At 43.5% G+C, this 19,561-nt stretch overlaps 3 protein-coding genes across 4 annotated transcripts; 2 read left to right on the top strand and 1 right to left on the bottom strand.

The window, feature by feature from the left end:
* Positions 1 to 655: 655 nt before the first annotated feature.
* Positions 656 to 6,308, top strand: LOC123122580 (cysteine--tRNA ligase CPS1 homolog, chloroplastic/mitochondrial). The gene is made up of 9 exons (XM_044542796.1): positions 656 to 1,099; positions 1,645 to 1,708; positions 2,102 to 2,263; positions 3,466 to 3,636; positions 3,755 to 4,036; positions 4,112 to 4,237; positions 5,341 to 5,541; positions 5,713 to 5,814; positions 5,970 to 6,308. The coding sequence occupies exons 1-9, from the start codon at positions 726 to 728 to the stop codon at positions 6,042 to 6,044; spliced, it is 1,557 nt and encodes a 518-aa protein (XP_044398731.1). The 5' UTR covers positions 656 to 725; the 3' UTR covers positions 6,045 to 6,308.
* Positions 6,309 to 6,537: 229 nt separating this feature from the next.
* Positions 6,538 to 14,965, top strand: LOC123122581 (probable anion transporter 5, chloroplastic). Its single transcript, XM_044542797.1, has 15 exons — positions 6,538 to 7,102; positions 7,830 to 7,975; positions 8,633 to 8,732; positions 9,278 to 9,330; positions 9,978 to 10,052; positions 10,294 to 10,374; positions 10,451 to 10,509; positions 11,441 to 11,541; positions 12,522 to 12,637; positions 13,195 to 13,231; positions 13,399 to 13,494; positions 13,732 to 13,873; positions 13,956 to 14,008; positions 14,407 to 14,493; positions 14,594 to 14,965. Exons 1-15 carry the CDS (start codon positions 6,725 to 6,727, stop codon positions 14,720 to 14,722), a joined length of 1,653 nt encoding a protein of 550 aa, XP_044398732.1. The 5' UTR covers positions 6,538 to 6,724; the 3' UTR covers positions 14,723 to 14,965.
* Positions 14,966 to 15,199: 234 nt separating this feature from the next.
* Positions 15,200 to 17,584, bottom strand: LOC123122582 (prostatic spermine-binding protein). 2 transcript variants are annotated; one of them, XM_044542798.1, is made up of 4 exons: positions 17,389 to 17,584; positions 17,149 to 17,249; positions 15,870 to 15,928; positions 15,200 to 15,786 (listed from the first exon to the last, which is right to left on the bottom strand). In XM_044542798.1, exons 2-4 carry the CDS (start codon positions 17,245 to 17,247, stop codon positions 15,444 to 15,446), a joined length of 501 nt encoding a protein of 166 aa, XP_044398733.1. In that variant the 5' UTR covers positions 17,248 to 17,249; positions 17,389 to 17,584; the 3' UTR covers positions 15,200 to 15,443. The 2 variants fall into 2 exon arrangements, with proteins under 2 accessions (XP_044398733.1, XP_044398734.1); XM_044542799.1 differs by having other exon boundaries at positions 17,384 to 17,530.
* Between the last annotated feature and the right edge of the window lie 1,977 nt (positions 17,585 to 19,561).

Genomic DNA, 19,561 nt, shown 5'->3' with positions numbered 1-19,561 from the left:
CGGGGGCGTCACACGGCTAAACAATCAACTTATGTGTCTATGGGGTGCCCCCTCCCCCGTATATAAAGGACGGGAGGAGGGGGCCGGCCGGGCCTCATGGTGCGCCCCAAGGGGGGATTCCTACTCCTACTAGGAGTAGGTTTCCCCCCTTTCCTAGTCCTAATAGGAGGGGGAAGGAAGGGGAAGAGGAGAGGAAGGGGAAGAGGAGAGGAAGGAAGGGGGGCCGGCCCCCTTCCCAATTCAGATTGGGCTTGGGGTCGCGCCCCCACCTCTTGGCCGCCTCCTCTCTCTCCCCAACTACTCAATGATTTTGTGGAGCACATGTGCATCCACAATGACAACCAAGGAGCCAATGCTTGAGTTTGACACTTAAAATAAATTTTATGTAAACACTATCTATGCTTCGTACCAACATTTGCTATTTACGTGTGACATTTGGCTTATATGATCGACGTGCATGTATTTGCATGGATTGAGATATGTGGATGCCGGGACAAAAATATGAGGGTCCGTCCGAATGCGCCGGCGGGCGTGCTCAGGCGCGTCCACGGACGTATAAGGGTCGGATTTGCCAAATCCGGCTGTAGATGCTCTTAGCTTTGGACCAAACCCAAACTGACAGTGTGCCGGAGAGATGTTGCAATAATCCAGAAATCTTAGGGGGCAAACTAAAAATCCAAAAAACGCTATCCTGCCCCTGCGCGTGCGGCCTTCACGACCCACTCATGATGGCGGCGGCGGCGGCGTCGGCGGCGAGGCGCGCCGCCACCGGCCTGTTCCCGATGCTCCTCTCCTCGCATTCCCGAGCCCTCCCGCGCCACGGAGATTTCCTTGCACTGCCCTCCCTCGTTCGCCCCCGCCGCCTCCCTTCCCACCCCGCCAAGCTCTTCTTCTGCTCCGCCGCCGCCTCCTCGAATGGCGAGGCCCCGGAGAAGGCCCGGGACATGCACCTGTACAACACGAGGTCGAGGAGGAGGGAGCCGTTCCGTCCCCGCGCGCCCGGCGGGGAGGTCGGCATGTACGTCTGCGGCGTCACGCCCTACGACGACAGCCACATCGGCCACGCCCGCGCCTACGTCGCCTTCGATGTCCTCTTCAGGTTCGCCCGTCCACTACTGATTTGGGCTCGGCGCTGCTGATTTGACAGCAGTTTTGGTCCACCTGGCTGTGTCCTGTGTTTGTGCCAGTGTGTTCGTGTGGGTCAAATGGTGGAAATCAGGAACGATTTTGCAACTGTAAAAGCAATGCTAATACCTAATAATTGAATTTCATAGGCCATTTTATCTCTGTGTATCTCTAGATGGAGAGGCAGGAAGCAATTCTTCCATTTGATAGTTAACACTTAATAGTACCCATTTTTGTGATATGCCCAGCTCAGTTTAGGAAGTTCTAACATTAACACCATAGCAAACTGTGCTATAACGGTCCAGTTATTCGACTAAACTTGAATATGCTAGTAAAATTTGGCTATGGGCTTACGCATCCGCTGATAGTCTGGCATTCTAAAACACTATGCATGTAATGTCACCAGAGAACATTTGGTCCTCTCTTGTTTTCGTCAAGTATTTTTTTTCCAGGTAGGGAATAGGAAGCACTGCATCTGATTATCTTTGGTCTCCTGACATATAATTATGGCCATCTTAGGTACTTGCGTTATTTGGACTATGAAGTACGCTATGTTCGGAACTTTACTGACATCGATGACAAGGTGATTTTCAGGTTAAATTTGTTTGCATATAACTACCAGTGATGTTTGGTTCTTAGTTTTAAAACCAATTTAAACAAAAAATGCTATTATTGTATTTATAGCTTCTCTTGCATCATCTCCATTTAAAACTTGTCAAATTATACCATTACCGTCCAGAAAAATGTTTATGACCTGAACTGAAATAGAGAAGGCAGAGATCTTCTTTGGATGCTCATGTAATATGAACTGTTCACTTCAGACTAATCCCTGAATTTAGTTTGATCAGTTCATATCCACTGCATTCAGTTCGCTGCTAATTGTATTAAGCTAGTTTATCTGGAAAACTAGAAAGAAAATTTAAACACCGATTGCATCTGCACAGGAAACCTGAGTTGCACTTCTGGAATTCTGTAGATAATTGCAAGAGCTAACCAATTGGGGGAAGATCCTTTTAGCTTAAGCAAAAGATACTCAGATGATTTCCTGTCGGACATGGCTCATCTTCAATGTCTACCACCATCTGTGGAGCCCCGTGTTTCAGATCACATTGATCAAATTGTAACCATGATAAAACAGGTAAGCTATACTTGTAACGTGGCTCATTGGTGTCGTACTGTCTTGTGTGCAGTACTTTATATTGTGTGTGTGTGTGTGTTTATCTTTTGTTTTTGTACTGCTTTCTGCAATAGCCTTCTTAAGTGGATTTGGTCCTATATTTGGTTGAAAACCCTTGTTTGGACATATTCTTATCCATCCAGACCATTCGGTTGTTATCATTATGATGTGCTGCTTTCATGGGGTTGGTCAATGCAATTGGGGTTCATTTTTAAGCAGGTTATCTAATAAAAATAGAATTCTTGCACAAAGGACATCCATTTTCAATGTAGGTTGTTACTGTGACAACCTAGGAATTTGCCATTACGTTCAGTATACTCACGTCCTCTTCATTTATGTAAAAAAAATAACCTGAGATTGCACTAAGTTCTTTCCACATGTATAATGTATAAGGCAATGTTGGATGTGATATAATTCTGTATATGCAGCTGTGGACATGAAGAACAATACTTTGTGTTATTGATGTTTAGTACTCCCTCTGTCCCACAATATAAGAGGGGGAGACTAGTATAGGATCTCACATTAGGTGAGATCAATGGGAACAATTTTTTTGAAAATACAAAACATGTTTAAATGTTCAAAAAAAAATTGTGGACACACATCAATGTTTGATGTAGAACCTCAAAAGTTTCAGCTCCTAATTTGACCTACACTAATAAAAACGAAAAAGACAAAATCGAATGTGAATAGTGTCAAAATACTATTCACCCAAAGCTGCCACTATTGACACTCAAATTTGTCTTTTTTGAATCTCTAACTGTACGTCGAGTATTGAGCTGTTTTTTTTTCGAAGTTGTAGACACACCCCGCAGGTATGTTCTCAACTAATTTCAGAATTTTTTGGAATGTCTAAATATGAATTTTTATGGTTGATCTCATTGATCTCACCTAATGTGAGATCCTCTACTACTAGTCTCCCCCTAAGAGGGGGAGACTAGAACTCAGATCAACAGTAAGCTTGCAAAAACGTCTTATATTGTGGGACAGAGGGAGTATCTCTTACTGTTGATCTGAGTTCTAGTTCCTATATAATATGTTTACATAAATCCAAAATAAATAACAGACACGTGCAGTTCTCATATTTTCAGAGTATAAATGTTGTCATAATAGAGTTCTTGTCTTTTGGTTTGACTTCCTTTCTTATGCTATTTTTCTTGGAACAGATCATCGATAATGGTTGTGCATATGTAGTAAGTGGGGATGTCTATTTCTCTGTTGACAACTTTCCTGAATATGGGAAGTTATCGGGTCGAAAACTAGATGATAATAGAGCCGGTGAAAGGGTTGCAGTTGACGATAGAAAGAAAAACCCAGCTGATTTTGCTCTATGGAAGGTAATAGACGCCCCATTTCTCCATTTCCAATATGTAGATTGTTCTGTGTCTGCTCTGTGAAGAGATGATTTAGATATTTAGTTCAGCACTAAGTTAGTTGATTCTGTGTGAACTGTAGGCTGCAAAAGATGGGGAACCATGGTGGGATAGCCCTTGGGGCCCGGGTAGGCCAGGATGGCACATCGAATGCAGTGCCATGAGTGCACAATACTTGGGCAATTCTTTTGACATTCATGGTGGTGGGGAGGACCTGATATTTCCACATCATGAGAATGAAATCGCTCAAAGCCGTGCCGCATGTTGTGACAGCAGCATAAATTACTGGGTGCACAATGGTTTTGTCAATGTAAATGGCCAGAAAATGTCTAAATCCCTTGGTAACTTTATCACTATACGCAAGGTAATTCATCACATGAATACTTTATTTTCTGAATAACTATAACCCTGCTTTCTCAAAGATTGCCAACCTTTTCAGGTCATAGAGCTGTACCACCCACTTGCGTTGAGGATGTTCTTACTTGGTACCCACTACAGGTCCCCAATCAACTACACAGTAGAGCAGCTTAATGTTGCATCGGATAGATTGTACTACACTTATCAGGTATATTCTATCTTTATATGTTCATGGCTTTGCACTGTTGCTATCTTCTACTATGGTCACATGAATTGCTTACACGCTTAATAACTGTTTGTATATGCTGTTAGCCTATACTATGGCATATTGTTTCAAAATCGAAGCGATGGGTCTCTCTGGATGTTGGGGTAGTGGCTACAGGAATGTTCGAATAACACCAACCAGTTTAAACAACATTGAGCCTATTTATATGAATTTGCTTGTAAATCGTAGGCGTCTGTTGGATATGAGGATCACTTCCTTGGATACAGGAGCTCACAAAATTTTCAGGCCTCCATATTTTGACTTTTCTTATAACAAGGTTGTGTACATTTTCCAAATGTGACCTTCCTACAAAAATAATGGCAATGAACCTTACAATGGCATGCACAAAAAGGTCACCGTTATTCTTATGCCAACGTACTTGCGTATCTAGAAGCAAATTTAGCGATTTCACTATTAGTTAGATACACTATGCCTTTTGTCTCATGTTCTTGAAACAGACTTGTAGCATGGTTTCAATGCTAATTCTGCTGTACAACTTTCAGTAACTGAATAATCAATGCTCAACCTGGACTAGCTTATGAGATTGTCCCTGGATGTTGTTATCCTTGTCAGAAATTTTAATCTGAGCCTTTTGTGGCCTAGGCTGGCTTAATCTGAAGAACTGCTTTTTTTTTCCTGAATTGATATATTTTTATATTTTGACCTCCCTAATTTTATCCTGCCTGTTTAGAAGTGCTGACAGATCAGCCCAAAATTTAGAGTTATTATTTCAGCCATGGTCTTGTGCTTCCACATGGTGCCACTCGACAGTGTTGTTTTAGAATCCATGGGAGTACAGTAGTAGTCGCTGTGTGTCTCTGGCTGAAGTCAGTTAGTTAAGTCAGTTAGTTTACAGCCTACAACGGGTAGCTTTTGTATCCATGCCTGAGACTATGAAATTGCTCCTTGTGCCTGACTAGTCGGAACTCTCGACTTGTGTTGGCACTGAAAGTTACATTTCCCATTCTTGTTATTTCATCAGGTGATATTTTAAATGCCATTACTTGTAATTCATGGCCTTACGCTGAATCATTTCCTACATACAGACATTGCGTGATTGTGAAGAAAGCACCCAGCAGGACCAAAGCAGTAGCGGAGGTTCACTACCTTTTACTACCACGCACTGCATCGAGAAGCTTCACGAGGATTTCGAGACCTCGATGTCCGATGATCTTCACACTTCGGTGGCGCTGGCTGCTATTTCCGAGCCGTTGAAAGTTATGAATGATTTGCTGCATACTCGTAAGGTAAAGTCAGTGATAATAAACTTGTGAAGGCACATTTTAGATTCACTACTCTACTCAGCACTACTGCTACTCAGGTAGTGTCTGTCTGAATGAGTTGCGCCGCTGTTAGACAAAGGTAGAAGTACGAGTCGCCTTGACTACTTTCTTTGCTCTGGTGTTGTGTTTGGTCAGGGAAAGAAGCAGGAGAAACGGCTGGAATCGCTCGCGGTCTTGGAAGAGAAAGTGAGAATGGTGCTTTCTGTCCTAGGGCTGATGCCCTCTAGCTACCATGAGGTGAGCGCCGTGTTATCTGTGAACTGAAAACAGCGGATTGGTGGTCACTGTTGTGATTCTTGGTTCTGGTGAAGAAGACAGATGTTGTTCCATGCCGTGCATTCTAGTGTTGATGCTCTACGGACGATGACAAACCTTGTGCTGTTGTTTCTCAGGCGCTGCAGCAGCTGCGGGAGAAGGCGCTGCGGAGGGCGGGCGTCACCGAGGAGCAGGTGCTGCAGAAGATCTAGGAGCGGACGGCGGCGAGGAAGGCGAAGCAGTTCGGTCGGTCGGACGAGATCCGGGACGAGCTGGCAGCCCTCGGCGTTGCCCTCATGGACGGGCCCGACGGCACCGCCTGGAGGCCCTCCGTGCCGGCCTCGGAGCAGCCCGTGGCTGCCAAGAGCAGTAAATGAACCTCCAGCGAGGCACCGTCTTAGACAGTTTTGTGAAACCGCAATGTATGTAATCGAGGATCTGTGATTTGGGAATTCAACAAAAGAAGTTCCGATGGAGACGGAGGAATGTACTGCGTAGGCCTTTGAAATGAAATGAAGAGAGTTTTGATGGATGCCAACAAAACAATTGAGCCAGAAAGCATAAATAATCGAGCATCTTCTTCTTTTTCCTGGCTGCCAAAGGAGGTGGTGGCAAGCCAAGTAGAGTAGCAACGGTTTCCACGTGACCGTATCGGGGCATGGTCCCACCCGTCGGTGGCTGAGGGGCGACCCCAGCCACACGCTCGTCGCCGTCCCCTCCCCGCCGCGGAGCAGTGGCGCACGACACGCTTGCTCCGCTGCCCATGGCCGCTCGTTCCGCCCCTCGCCGCGTGTACGCCTCCCCTCCTCTCCAAAACCTTACTGAGCAATTTCAAACCCCACTGCAGCACCACGTCTAGCTCGCCTCGCTCCCTAGCCCGAGCGAAGCGGCCATGGCGATGGCGGCCTCCTCCGCGCTGCAGCCCGAGCGCTGCCTCCTCCCCCTCGCCGGGCCCCGCCGCCGCCACCAGGCCCTCCGCATGCTCCCGCCGCGCCTGCTCGTCCTCCCGCACCGGCGCCGCGGGGCCGTGAGGCGGTTCTCCTCCAGGGACGGCGGGGGCGGGCCCGCGGGCGCCTTGGAGAAGCGCTCCGTGGTCCCGGAGGTTGCGGCGGAGAAGAAGGGGGGAGGGGACGCGCCCGCGGAGGAGTTTGAGGAGGAGGAGGTGGACGGGGCGCTGGAGCTGCGGTGGCCGCCCTGGGAGGGGCTGCCCGAGCGCTACAGGCTCATCGGCGCCACCTCCCTCGCCTTCGTCATCTGCAACATGGACAAGGTGCTTGCTCTCTCTCGTTGCATTTCTTACTGCCGCTACTGCTTAATTAGCCTCTGTCCAGTAGCACGGACGGTGCTAATGACACGCCTTGCGGTGGCCCGCGAGAGCAAATCGGAGAAACGGAAGACGCAGCTAGACTGAATTAAGCAGCGTTGTTGCGTCAAAGTGTTGACAGAAATGCACGCGTCGCATTGGGGCGAATGCCAATAACGATTTTGCTCATGATGAAAGCAAACGATTACGATCTACCACCGCGTATCTGTGCCGCTGAACATGTCTAGATACTTGGGGGTGGTGTTTTCTTTCTGTTTTCCTCTAGCCGCATATACACACAGCTGAGACGGCGTAACACTGAGAAACTTCAGCTCAAGGATACCGGTTGGAATTCTCGTCTTATGACTTTGCTTAATGGTAAATTCCATATCAAACACAACTCAAAAAAAAAAAAAATCCATACGAAACATGGTGTCAAGTTGTGTGATATCCGTTCTGGCATTGGTCTGCATCCATAGACCAGGGTTTTTTTTTTGTCGCTGTCGATGTCGACCAAAGTGTTTCTGCACCATTAATTGTCTCACTGGCAAAACATCTAACTTGCTCAAGGTTGTTAATGCGGTCTTGATATGCGCTTCTTCGCTTAGCGTAGCTAATTACTTCTATGTGTAGCTTATCTAGGTTTTTGTTTCCTCAGCAATTTCTGCTAAATGCAACTACTCTTACTTTTCAGGTTAACTTGAGTGTTGCGATTATTCCAATGTCACATCAGTATGGTTGGAGCTCATCGACTGCTGGCCTAGTTCAATCATCATTCTTTTGGGGCTATGCTTTGAGTCAACTACCTGGGGGCTGGCTGGCAAAATTGATTGGTGGAAGGTTTGTTTGGGGTAACAAAAAGCCTCCTGTACATTTTATAAATACAAATACAAAGTTATCTTTGATTTTGCATATACAAAGATTTTTTTTGCATCATAGGTATAGTTATTGACTGCTGTTGACTCTAATATGGCATTGTCCCAAATAAAAGTTAAATGTCATGATGACAGTTGTTTCTTCCATCGGAAGAATCTTTAGACTAAGTGTAGTAGGTAAGGAAAAATGTAAAAGAGAAGTATGATGTGCTAAATGCTACTCCCTCCAATTCAAAATAAGTGTCGCGGTTTTGAACTAAGGTTAGTTCAATCTTAGTTCAAACCTGCGACACTTATTATGGATAGGAGGGAGTATAATATGGTTTGTGAGTTCTACCTGGCTTTATAATGTTATTTTGCCTCTTTTCCGGTTGCATATTTTTATGTTATCAGTCTAGCTTGACTCTGTTAAATTCTTAGCCACAAAAATTCAAAGGCGTAAACCAACAATAGATGAATTAAGAAACAAGCATGTAACTTGTTTAGCAGGCGCTTCTTGCATAACTCAAAGGCCATCTCTTATAATTTGATCATATGCTTTTTCTCATCTTATATTTCTCATATAATGCATATTATTCATTTTCATATTGCAATAATTGTTTTTCTCATATGCTAATTGCAGGACAGTGCTTAAGGCCGGTGTTCTTGTGTGGTCTTTGGCCACAGCTGTTATTCCTGTTGTAGCTGGATTCATGCCAGGACTTGTGTTATCAAGGATTCTGGTATACCTCTACTCATTAGTTAGCCTCTAGAAACTTCTTGTTCACATATGATCCGGTACACTTAACTTCTTTTGTGCTTTTTTTTACCATGTTTTGTACAATTGGTTTCATTTTTGTATTAGGAACACATACCCTTACAAAGCATACTTTCATCCGAGAGTGATGGCTGTTATTATTTGGGTTAACGTTTCTGTGTATTCTTAGCATAAATTAGCATAGATTGGGTTACCTATAAAAACATTTTGTTAAGATGATGATTGCTATATTATTTCATATGCACATTTCCAGGTGGCAGGTGTATCATATTTATGTATAAAAATGTGTTTTGGTGCAAATAAGTGTCCCTCCACCTTACCATATGAAGCACCCCATGCATTATTGCAATACCTGCATGTCAACTTTGGTTTTTGGAGCATTCCCATGCGATGACAATACCTAGTTTCTTTATCACATCTAAATGTCCGTACGGGGAGTGTTCCTAGTAATAATTTACTATTTAAATATTATCCTTGTATTTATTCATTTTAACTTTGTTGGTATGCTAGGTAGGCATTGGAGAAGGAGTCTCACCATCAGCAGCTACAGATTTAATTGCACGGTAAGCCTAAAATACCTTCTCCTCGGACGCAGGCTACCATTTACATCTCCTTCATGTGAATTTCAGGCTGCTTCCTAAAATTTTAAGGAGGAATTTCAGGGTTCTCATGTAGTTGTAGAGATATTTATTAGAAATACCCTGTATCGATGATGGTGAATCTTGTGACTACACACTCTTCGCTAGCTAACTAGTGTATTGGCATTGTTTTTGTGGATATTTAATGTTTAGATGGATTCTTTTTTAGCTACCTGCGCTAAATCGCAGGTGGCAGCTATTCACGTTCTTTTATTGAAATACACAAAAGATTGATGTACGTCTTATTCTGGATTTTTTATGACGATTATATTGCATAACTTTCTCAATGGTTCAGTTGCCATTGGTGTGGAACTGTGGATATGATGTAGCGTCTCTGTTGACACGTTTATGAAAGAAAAAAGAACTATGTATTACTTGTTCTATGCTTAAAGGAAATCCAATAGAAAACTACCTTCATCTCCCTGCTGAGATCTTAATTCTATTGAACATGATAGAGGGCAGTAGAATTATTGCTGCTCTCTGGAAGAATATAGAATAAACATATTAAACTTGAGAAGCATCATTCTCATACATTATTATTGCATGTTTAACTGCTATGGCTGCACATGCAGGACCATTCCTCTTCAAGAAAGATCAAGAGCGGTTTCTGTTGTTTTTGGTGGTTTAGCCTTTGGAAGTGTCTTAGGGTAAGTGTTTTGCAGTATTTTCTAGATATATTCAGATGCACGTAAAAGTTTTGGGGTCTAAGCAGAAACTTTCATCTTTACAGAAATCCTGATAGATTATCAGACCTTTGTAACCTGATGTAACTTTTTGCTTGGTTCTAAAACAACATTGCATTGCATTTTGACTGTATGACATTATGTTACATAACTTAATTGACAATGGTACGAGATAGTTAACTCCTGGTCTATGATAATATTACAGACTTCTGTTCGCCCCTCCCATCATTCAGAACCTTGGCTGGGAATCTGTCTTTTACATATTTGGTCTTCTTGGAATTATATGGTAAGCAAAAAAATTCTTAGCAGCACATAATTGAATATTTCTTCTGGTTTAGCTTCATCTTCTTTCATTTCCACAGGTGTCTAGTATTTGAATCTGTACAAGAACTACAGCCAGGTGACAATGAAGACATATTAAGTAAGTGCACATCTATTTTTACAAGTCTTAACAACCATGATAGAAACTGTCCATTGAAACTTGCAATGAATGTTACTTCTAATCATATCTCTTTTTCAATATACTCCGTTTGTATGTGTTTATAGAAGAAAATGAATTGTGGCATGCTAGTTTAGCTGAAGGAATCATATTGTGGCCTTAATGATATCATTGTGTTTTTTTTCATAAGCAGATATGACATATCTAGTGAAAAATCATAGCTTGATGCAATTACCCAAACCATCTTGGTTTGTGTGATCGTATATGAACTGTAGAATATTTGGCAACCTTGTATAGCCAGGTTGTTGGTTTGGTTTGATCTTGTGATCATGATTGTACAATCTGGTCTTCATAACCTCTATGTCAAGTTTGATCTAACATAAGTGCCATGCCTGACCCAAGTTTACGTATCGTGGCAAATCCTATATGTGCGCTTCTGACTGTTTGAGCATCAAGGTAACTTGAAAAATTCCCCCCAAAAAAGAGAGAAGCAAAGCGTCACCCATGTAGTCTATTAAGCAGCTGTTAAACTGGAAGAGAGAAAAGGGAGATCAATGTGATGCTGACATGGATTTATGTCAGAAAATCATCCTTTCAATCTAACACTAATCAGTTTTAAATATGAGAAATTTCAGTTGTGCAGCAGATACATTGAGGACTACCTCAAATTTGGTAGTTCCAAATTGATTTGATGTACTAACCAATATGGTTGCATGATTATGTTTTGAGTGTGGTTTGCACTAGATTTATTGATACTATTACAAAATAGCATTCAATATGTTTAGTATTAAGTATTCTATGAGCTTAGCTGTACCTGTTTGCTAAAAATATTTGTTCATTACGATCTTACTATTTCTGCGCAATAAGTACAAAATTTCAACTATAATACCTGAAAATATCATCTACTTTACAGATCTTGAAAATACTTCTGCTGGATCTAATGGTCATATCTCATCATCTGTGCCTTCAAAGTCATCGGACTCATCACTTGAAGAGATGACAGACTCACTAAAGGTTTGAGAGCTGACAGATTCACTACAGAGTTTTTTCCACCAGTTGAAAAGTAGCTATTGGCATGTCACTTAACCTCTTTGTTAGAACATAGAAGACATGAATCAAGTTAAAAGTGTTACAAAGTTGTGAGATCGATGAAAAAGTTCCAGAATCAAGATACATCAACTAATGTGGTAGCCTTTTTAGTTCGTGGGATACACCAAACTACATCAAATGATCTGAGAAACTTTTCAGTTCATTTGCAAGAAATATGTTGGTTGCTAGAGTGTTTCAAATTGTGAATTTGTCTGAACTGTTTGCTGTTGTAAAAGTGTGAAGACTCGAGAATCCTCTCAAGTAGTTAGTATGTGCAATATAATCGAAACTATCATTGGTGTAGATTTTGTGCTAGCTTCTGCAATTTAATTTGCTCAAATGAAAATTTATTTTAATCTCTTTGTTTACATGCCATTCTTAGTTTTGTTTACTATATGCCCAGAATAGCCAATAGACTGTTCTGCTAGTCTGTTGCTGCTGTGTGGTGAGACTGCCAAATATAAATGCTGCTATAGACTTCAGTGGGGTTGCAGAAAGATGCTCACTGTACTTGGAAGACATCATTTTGTAATAACGATGAGCCAACAAACCAACGAAAACTGTGCCTTCCAGATAAGGAATTTTTCACCTGTATCACATGGCCATCTTGGTCTAACTACAGCACATAACTATGCTTTTGTTAACTTGCATGACATTAAAGGCATACCACTGAGCCTTTCCCTGTTTGGAAGTTGTATATAGTACATGTTGGGCTTTCCCCCATCAAGCAACAGTTCAGCACGAGTGCTGTGACCTATTTCACTTAGCTGTAGATGTAATTTATAACTCCCAATAAAATAAGGTGACCCTGTTGGTGGGAGTGATGCATTATTATGTATTAAATAGTGTAGGTGCTTGATTCACAAACATTACTGATATAGCAAGTTTTATCCTTTGTGTTGTAGGATGTGCCCTGGGGGGAATTCTTTAAAAGCAAGGCAGTGTGGGCAATGATATACACTCACTTTTGTGGAAGCTGGGGCCACTATACTTGCTTGTCTTGGCTTCCAACATTCTTTAGGTTTGGCACTTTGCATATTTGTGTTGTCATTTTTCACTCAGTGTATCCCCTTTCGATTAACCAACTGTCTTATTTTCATGAACTGTCCCTAGTGAGTTGGACACACCTATTTCTTTTACTATTCAACATTTTGGTGCTACTATTGAGATCAAATTGCTAGGATTTCGTTCACTAACTTTTCAGTGTGTTAACACCCTATATGAACAACTTTCTTGCATGTGCACACTTTTCCTACTCGTTCAGTTCAGTTTTCTGAAAGTGGATTGACTTCAACAAAGATAGAACCAAATAAAACAGGAGATTTTTACACATAAATTTTCTGAAACTTGTGCTCAAGTTGAGACTGGACATTATAGATTCACGGGTCGCTGTATTGCATAGCTGCTTTCATATCATAGTTGCATTTGTTGTGATACGTCAATTTAATGATGCTTTAGAAGTCCAGCAAAATGTTTGGAGGAATCCAATCTTCTTTCTGCTGTTCAGCACATTATGTTAAATATTTGTAACAACGTCCTTGCTTTTTTGTGATATATTCCTGTTCAATTCTTATGCAGTGAGGAGCTAAACTTGAACTTGACAGACGCTGCATGGGTATGTACATGCTTTCATTTCTTATAATTACAGGAACACCCTTGTAGTGAAAGCCTCATATCCCTCCTCGTTCTTACTATGTGATCATGTCGTGTCCTTGTTTTTCATTTACGACTACTGCTCCAGTCTCATGTCTTATGAAGTCCCATATTTGGTATTTGTTGTAGGTGTCAATTCTTCCTCCTTTGGGCTCGATGGTTATTACATCTATTGCAGCACCTTTTGCAGACAACTTGATATCAAGTGGAGTTGACACCACAAAGGTAAATCATTGCCTTGAAGATGAAAAAGGAATAAATAAAAATCTGCTTGCTCTGATTTTAGTTGGCCCCCTTTATTAGGTTCCTATATGGATGCTCCTAGAGTTCATTTGTAAAGGTTGGAATGTTTAAAAATCATCACTGCAAATTGCCATGAGATGTCCAGTTTTCTTGTGTAAATAAGGCCTTTTTACAGGATAATGAAAAAGTTGAGTCTAAGTTGATTAATTTCTTTTGTAGGTACGGAAAATATGTCAAGCAATTGCGTTTCTGTCACCTGCAGCTTTTATGATGCTTTCCTCTGTCGATCTTGGACTCCCTCCCTGGGTAGTTGTTGCTTTCCTTACGGGTGGTATATCACTCTCCAACTTCGCATTATCAGGTAATTGTGCTAAGCTTGCATCCATTCTTTTTCCTGCCATGTTTCCAAGGTCCAAAATCTTAATGTTTTTGCTTACAAACAGGTCTTTATTGCACCCATCAAGATATATCACGTGAATATGCAAGCATTCTCCTGGTAAGGCATGCAACTTATATTTGGTATTAAAACTCTTCAGGATTTTTCTGCGTTTGTCTTGTAAAAATGGGATGGTAAAAAGAAAACAAAATTCCTTGCTCTCTTTCCCCCTTTGTTTGGACCAGATAGTTGGTTGTAATTGTGTTACTATATCAAACCCTGGACAGGGATTCGGAATCAAAACCCTTCAGATTTATCTGATGCTGATAAATGCTAAACATTTCCAGAGGAATATCCCTTGTCTAAACGCATCCTAGAGTTTTCACTTTTGGTAGTTTCAGTGCCAATCTCTAACGAGTCTGTATAATTCAAACGGTGGAAAGGGGAAGCAGAGTTGGCAAAAGAAAAAGGCGATTTCTTCTATTGGTATTTGTTGACTCACTGCCTTTGCATTCCAGGGAATCACAAACACCGTAGGGGCCGTGCCTGGAATCGTTGGTGTCGCGCTAGTCGGCTATCTTGTCGACACAACTCATTCTTGGAGTGTATGCTTGCCAACACCACAAATCTGATCCATCTCCTTGACCTGTATTTTCTATCACGTATCATTCTAACAACTCATTATCGTCTTTTGTATATGTGCAGATGTCGCTCTTTGCTCCTTCGATCTTCTTCTACTTAACGGGCACTGCCGTCTGGTTGACATTTGCCAGCAGCGAGCCCCAGGATTTCAACAAGTTGGCATCAGAGTCGTTAAGAGAGAGTAATCAGTAGTCAAAGGGCCATTCAGAAGGAAAATCCGTTGGGAGTTTAGCTCACCCTGCCCAGCAAATTTGTGTGAGCTCCTGGGCACTGGATAGACTGGTAGGAACAAGTAGACAGTGTATGTACATGCCGCATGGGCGTCCATATACGGTAGAGATCTCTGTATGTTGTATAGGCCTTTTCTGCGGTGCACGTATGTTTAGTTATGTTCTGGCACAATTTTGGAATGGAAGTGCCTGTCACTGTTTTCCATTGCTGGGAGCTCTGTTGTCCCATCCTGAAACACTGAGATCGCGAGAACGGAATGTCTCAAATGCTTCTTCGGTTCTTCTGTTAGATTGACGCGCCTTTTCCTTCCAGGTTATCCAAATCCAAACATTCAGATAGCAGTCATACAAACTCTGATTATTCACTCACAAGAAGCATAAAGAAATTGGATTTCATACAAGTTGAACCCAAAAGCCATTCAAAGCACATGTGACAACATGGAGTAACAAGAATTAGATTGAATGGTATCACAGCTCCAATAAACACAGCACATCAACACCGAAATGTTAAGACTACTTGCACAACGCAGGAAACAACATTAGAAGTTCAATGTTCTACCCTATGAGACACCAAACCACCACGACACAGAAGCTACATAGGTCGGTGTGTACCAGACCCGCTCAATCATCATCTAGACAGCAGACAAACTAACGGACTGAAACACTGACAGCAGGAAGGCAGATCATTTCTTCTTCTTGGCCGGCGGCTGGTCCTCATCTTCCTCGTCCTCCTCATCCTCGTCCTCATCATCATCGTCGTCATCCTCGCCATCTTCACCATCATCATCATCGTCATCACCATCATCATCGTCGCTCCCCGCACCAGCGTCGTCGCCATTCGCCTCAGGGTCGTCGTCCTCGTCATCGTCCTCGCCTTCTTCACCTGAGAAGTCTTCCCCAGCATCGGCATCATCATCATCAGCATCACCAGTTTCATCATCCTCATCTTCATCATCGTCGTCATCGTCATCAGACCCTGCATCCTTGTTCTCAGGCACAGTCTCGGATTTGATTCTGCCAAATTGCCTAAAGCATTGCACAAACCAGTCAGCAACAGAAAACTATACATTGCAGTGGAAGTCATATGCAGAATAGGGTAATGAATTTACTTGATAATTTCTTGCTGGTCTTCAGTGAAGATATCGGCTCCATTGTTTACAGCTTCCATCTGAACATGATTCAAGTCACATCAGCACAGGAAGATAGGTAGTAATAAGAAATAAGGTTATCATAACAATTCGATGATATAAATAAATGCATATACAAAAGCTTATTCAACCATGATCAGTAAGCAATCCCTTGGTATACAGAATAACCACGGCACTACAATTTTATTTATTATTGACATAAGAGATGACATTTAATTCTACAGTCACAGTGCAGGGATTTTCAATAAAACCAGTTTGGGTGTTTCCGTTAACATCACAAAAAACCCTGCCTAGGCTTTCCGCAAATACGACACTCATTCAACAGCCACAGTACATACTTTTTTTAATTAAATTAATTGAAGGGCTTCCGTAAGAGCTAATTCCCAACAGCAAACGTAATCACAATAATTTTATTGGAACTTAATAAAACACTGCCAAAAACATAACTGAGAACCTAACCTTTTTTTATATAGTGGAGTGAACCTACGGCCAATCACACGCGACAATTGCTAGGAAACTACCACTGTAACGGTAACCGTTATCCATTCGCCCACCTAAACCTTATTCACAGCATCATTTACTGCTCTAACCAAACAGGGCACGGTAACAAACCCACGTCCCGAGTCCGAATGACACTCGGAAACAAAAAAAAGCGCTCCATGATGGGACACAGGTGGAGTCCAAGCGCCGAAAGTAGTTTTGGGTAATCATCGTGCTCTACAACTGGCAAAACCCTACAATAACAATCTTCTTCTTGAGGCTTGGCAGAGTTGAGGCCTGGAATCATCAACACCTGCCCTGATGCAATGCAGACAGATATTTTTCTGTGTTGGCACAATGTACTGGCCTAGGTTTGCACCTGCAACCGTACCTCCCCTAATGCAGCCACCTAGATCTGCCTAGATCTAGTCGCAGAAACCAACCGCGGAAACGAAACAAGCACTGTTTAGCAGGACACAGAGGCCAAAATTGCCTAAGCATTACGGTCAAGGGCATACACCTCCAGATCTAGGGGCCAAGCCAGCCGGATTCCTTGGGTCAAACCCTCAGGAACGCAAACCACACCTTGCCTCGCCTAACGAACAAAGGAAATTCGATTCCACGGGCGCTGGAATCACGGTCAACGAGCCAATCTGGTAGCAACTCGTAACAACAAACGAAATAACAAGGGAGGCAGCGCGCGCAGGCACAATAACAAGGCGGAGGTAGTAAGTTGTGGAGAGGGGCGCCGGAGGCTCACCGCGAGAGCGAGGAGGACCAGCAGCCTCTGCGCGGCGACGGCCAGCGCGCCCGCCGCCTGGCTCCCGTGGACCGCCGTCGCCGTCGCCAGCGCCGCCATCTCTGCACGGAAACCGGCGAAGCAAACGGGTGAGGCGCGGTTTCTGGGCGCGGAAGCGGCCAAATCTGGGCCGCGGACCCGGAACCCTAGGGCGGGGCGGGGCGGAGCGGGGGGGAGGGGAGGGGGCAGGCCGTACCGTACCTCTGTTGCTGCGCCGAGGGGGGAGGAAAGAGATGACGGGATAGGAGGGGCGAGCGTGCGTGCGCCGGATTTCTTGGGCGGAGGCTTTAATAGTTGGGAGGTGGGGTGGGGGGTTAGGGTTTTGGGCTCCGCGGTGGACTGTGGGCTAGGCTCGGGTGGAGGGAGGGAGGCGCGGCCGTGCCCGTCCCGTCCTAGGGTTTTGGTGCGAGGAGGGGCTGACGGCTGGGGCCGGGGCCGGGTCCGTTCGAGATGGAAGACGGCGAGGTGGGCGGCTCCTGCGGCTGCGGTCCACTGGCTCCCATCGGCTTCGATTTGGGCTGGCTGCCAGGCAGGGCCCATCTGCCAGGGAGTTGTTGCCTGCTGCTCTTGTTTGACTCAGCTCATGTTCAAGAGCAGAAGCAGCATGAGGATCAAGAGCGCATCATCACCCACCAACATTTCATTGTCCAAAATAAAATAAAAATCACCCGTCCACATTTCTACTCGAGGATGAAGAAAGGAGTTCGTCGTCGTCGTCGACAGGGCCGGCCCATAGATACATGGGGCCCAGGGGCAAAACAGAAATAAGGGGCCCTTGTTTACTTAAAAGATCAAAATATTTTCTATTTCAAAAGCAAAGTAATATCCAGTAGTACATAGCATATCCTGATGATCTTAATTTGGACTCTAAAACTGACAATGCACTTTATTTATATTGGCCAAGTGAACTACACACCATGATAGTAATGAAATGATGTAGTTCGACCAAAGCTTGCGTTTCTAAGTATGAACAGAGACTTCATTATGTTCTGCAAAACAAAAATTCATGTCAAAACTGGTTGCTACTAAGATGTTTTGTGTTACCATCAAATTCCTGTCATGTACCTCTCCATTGCTCAACTTTCTGGAATAATAAAGTTTGTGAAAATGTCTAGAATTACTATCAGGAGGGAACACAATATCATCATTTCTTACAGGACGCTTCTCAACTAAAATATCTCTAGCCTTATCATCCAGATTATCCCAGTGTTGTGGATCAAAAATATCAACGGTGAATAGTTGTTGTTTATCGACACTCGGTGATTCATAATTTGGTGAATGAGTTACGTTTTCATGCTCACTGGAATTATTATTATCCTCGTTCGTATCATGATCAGTAGCATCCGTATTCTCAGTTGATTGTTCTTCAGCACTTATTATGGCCAATTCCAGGGGATCTCGAGGAGAACTACTAGTTGTGAAAATTTTGTCAAGTGACCCATTTAGGGATTTTACCTCTACATATATTTGCTTTTTTCTCTTCCTTTTGTTACTAATACCTGATAAATACTTTCTAGAGGACATGTCACTAAACAGGAACAACAAGCATAAAATGGTTAAAACAGGGAACAAAAGCACCTGAATGTTGATTGATGTGGATGTAGGTAGCCAGATCAGCAGATCCGCAGGTTGCAGTAGTCAATGCGAACGAGAAGACGACACCATGAACTGAATAATTCCCACTCCCCAGGTTCTCCACCACACTTGGATCCACCGAAGAGCCGAACTACAGAAGAAGACCTATGCAGGGGAGCAGGGCGGGCAGATGTGAATCTCTTAGAGGGCAGAGCTATTTAATCGAGGATGAACGGGATTAGGGGCAGGAAGAGAAGAACACGTAGGGGCTGTCTGTCTCTCCAATGTCTAGCTGATGGGGAACGAGCAGAACATCGAGAAAGGAAGGAGAGCCGATTGGGAAGCAGATTTGCGGCTTTCTAGTCTCCATTAATGGCCAACGGCGACCTTGAAATCGGAGACGGCGTGACGCACGGGAACGGCGGCGCAATTATGGGGGTTTGGGATTTGGGGATGAGGAGTCGAGGAGCAAGGGATGACGAGAAGACGCTGAATCCCTCGTTGATTTTTTGGTCTTCGTACGTACTATAGAGGAAATACTAGCTGGGCTGGGGCCCCTGCCTTCTGGGGGCCCAGGGCGGGCGTCCCGTTTGCCCGGCCTATGGGCCGGGCCTGGTCGTCCGTCACTGAGACTTTAAGTGGCCAGTCATGAATCTCGCCTCTTGCGATCTTACTTCTCTCGGTGGGGTGTTCATTGCGAAGGAAGTGCGTGCGGCTGCCAAAAGTTATGCAAGTATCAGGGCGCCGGGGCCCAATGGCTTTACATGCATCTTTTTCCAATTAAGTTAAAATTTGTAGT

Source organism: Triticum aestivum, chromosome 5D, assembly GCF_018294505.1.
Source record: "Triticum aestivum cultivar Chinese Spring chromosome 5D, IWGSC CS RefSeq v2.1, whole genome shotgun sequence".
In the NCBI taxonomy this organism is placed as follows: Eukaryota; Viridiplantae; Streptophyta; class Magnoliopsida; order Poales; family Poaceae; genus Triticum; species Triticum aestivum.
The sequence above is the reverse complement of the archived record's forward strand: the minus strand, read 5'-3'. Positions and strand labels throughout refer to the sequence as shown.

What these genes read in the sequence shown, in the direction of transcription:
- LOC123122580 (XM_044542796.1), top strand. Translation starts at nt 726, where the DNA reads ATGATGGCGGCGGCGGCGGCGTCGGCGGCGAGGCGCGCCGCCACCGGC. An exon ending in TTGTAACCATGATAAAACAG is followed by an intron (nt 2,264 to 3,465) that starts GTAAGCTATACT and finishes TTCTTGGAACAG; the next exon opens with ATCATCGATAATGGTTGTGC. An exon ending in TGCCCTCTAGCTACCATGAG is followed by an intron (nt 5,815 to 5,969) that starts GTGAGCGCCGTG and finishes GTTGTTTCTCAG; the next exon opens with GCGCTGCAGCAGCTGCGGGA.
- LOC123122581 (XM_044542797.1), top strand. Translation starts at nt 6,725, where the DNA reads ATGGCGATGGCGGCCTCCTCCGCGCTGCAGCCCGAGCGCTGCCTCCTC. An exon ending in GCTACAGATTTAATTGCACG is followed by an intron (nt 9,331 to 9,977) that starts GTAAGCCTAAAA and finishes CTGCACATGCAG; the next exon opens with GACCATTCCTCTTCAAGAAA. An exon ending in TGACAATGAAGACATATTAA is followed by an intron (nt 10,510 to 11,440) that starts GTAAGTGCACAT and finishes TCTACTTTACAG; the next exon opens with ATCTTGAAAATACTTCTGCT.
- LOC123122582 (XM_044542798.1), bottom strand. Translation starts at nt 17,247, where the DNA reads ATGGCGGCGCTGGCGACGGCGACGGCGGTCCACGGGAGCCAGGCGGCG. An exon ending in TGGTCCTCCTCGCTCTCGCG is followed by an intron (nt 15,929 to 17,148) that starts GTGAGCCTCCGG and finishes AATCATGTTCAG; the next exon opens with ATGGAAGCTGTAAACAATGG. An exon ending in GACCAGCAAGAAATTATCAA is followed by an intron (nt 15,787 to 15,869) that starts GTAAATTCATTA and finishes GCAATGCTTTAG; the next exon opens with GCAATTTGGCAGAATCAAAT.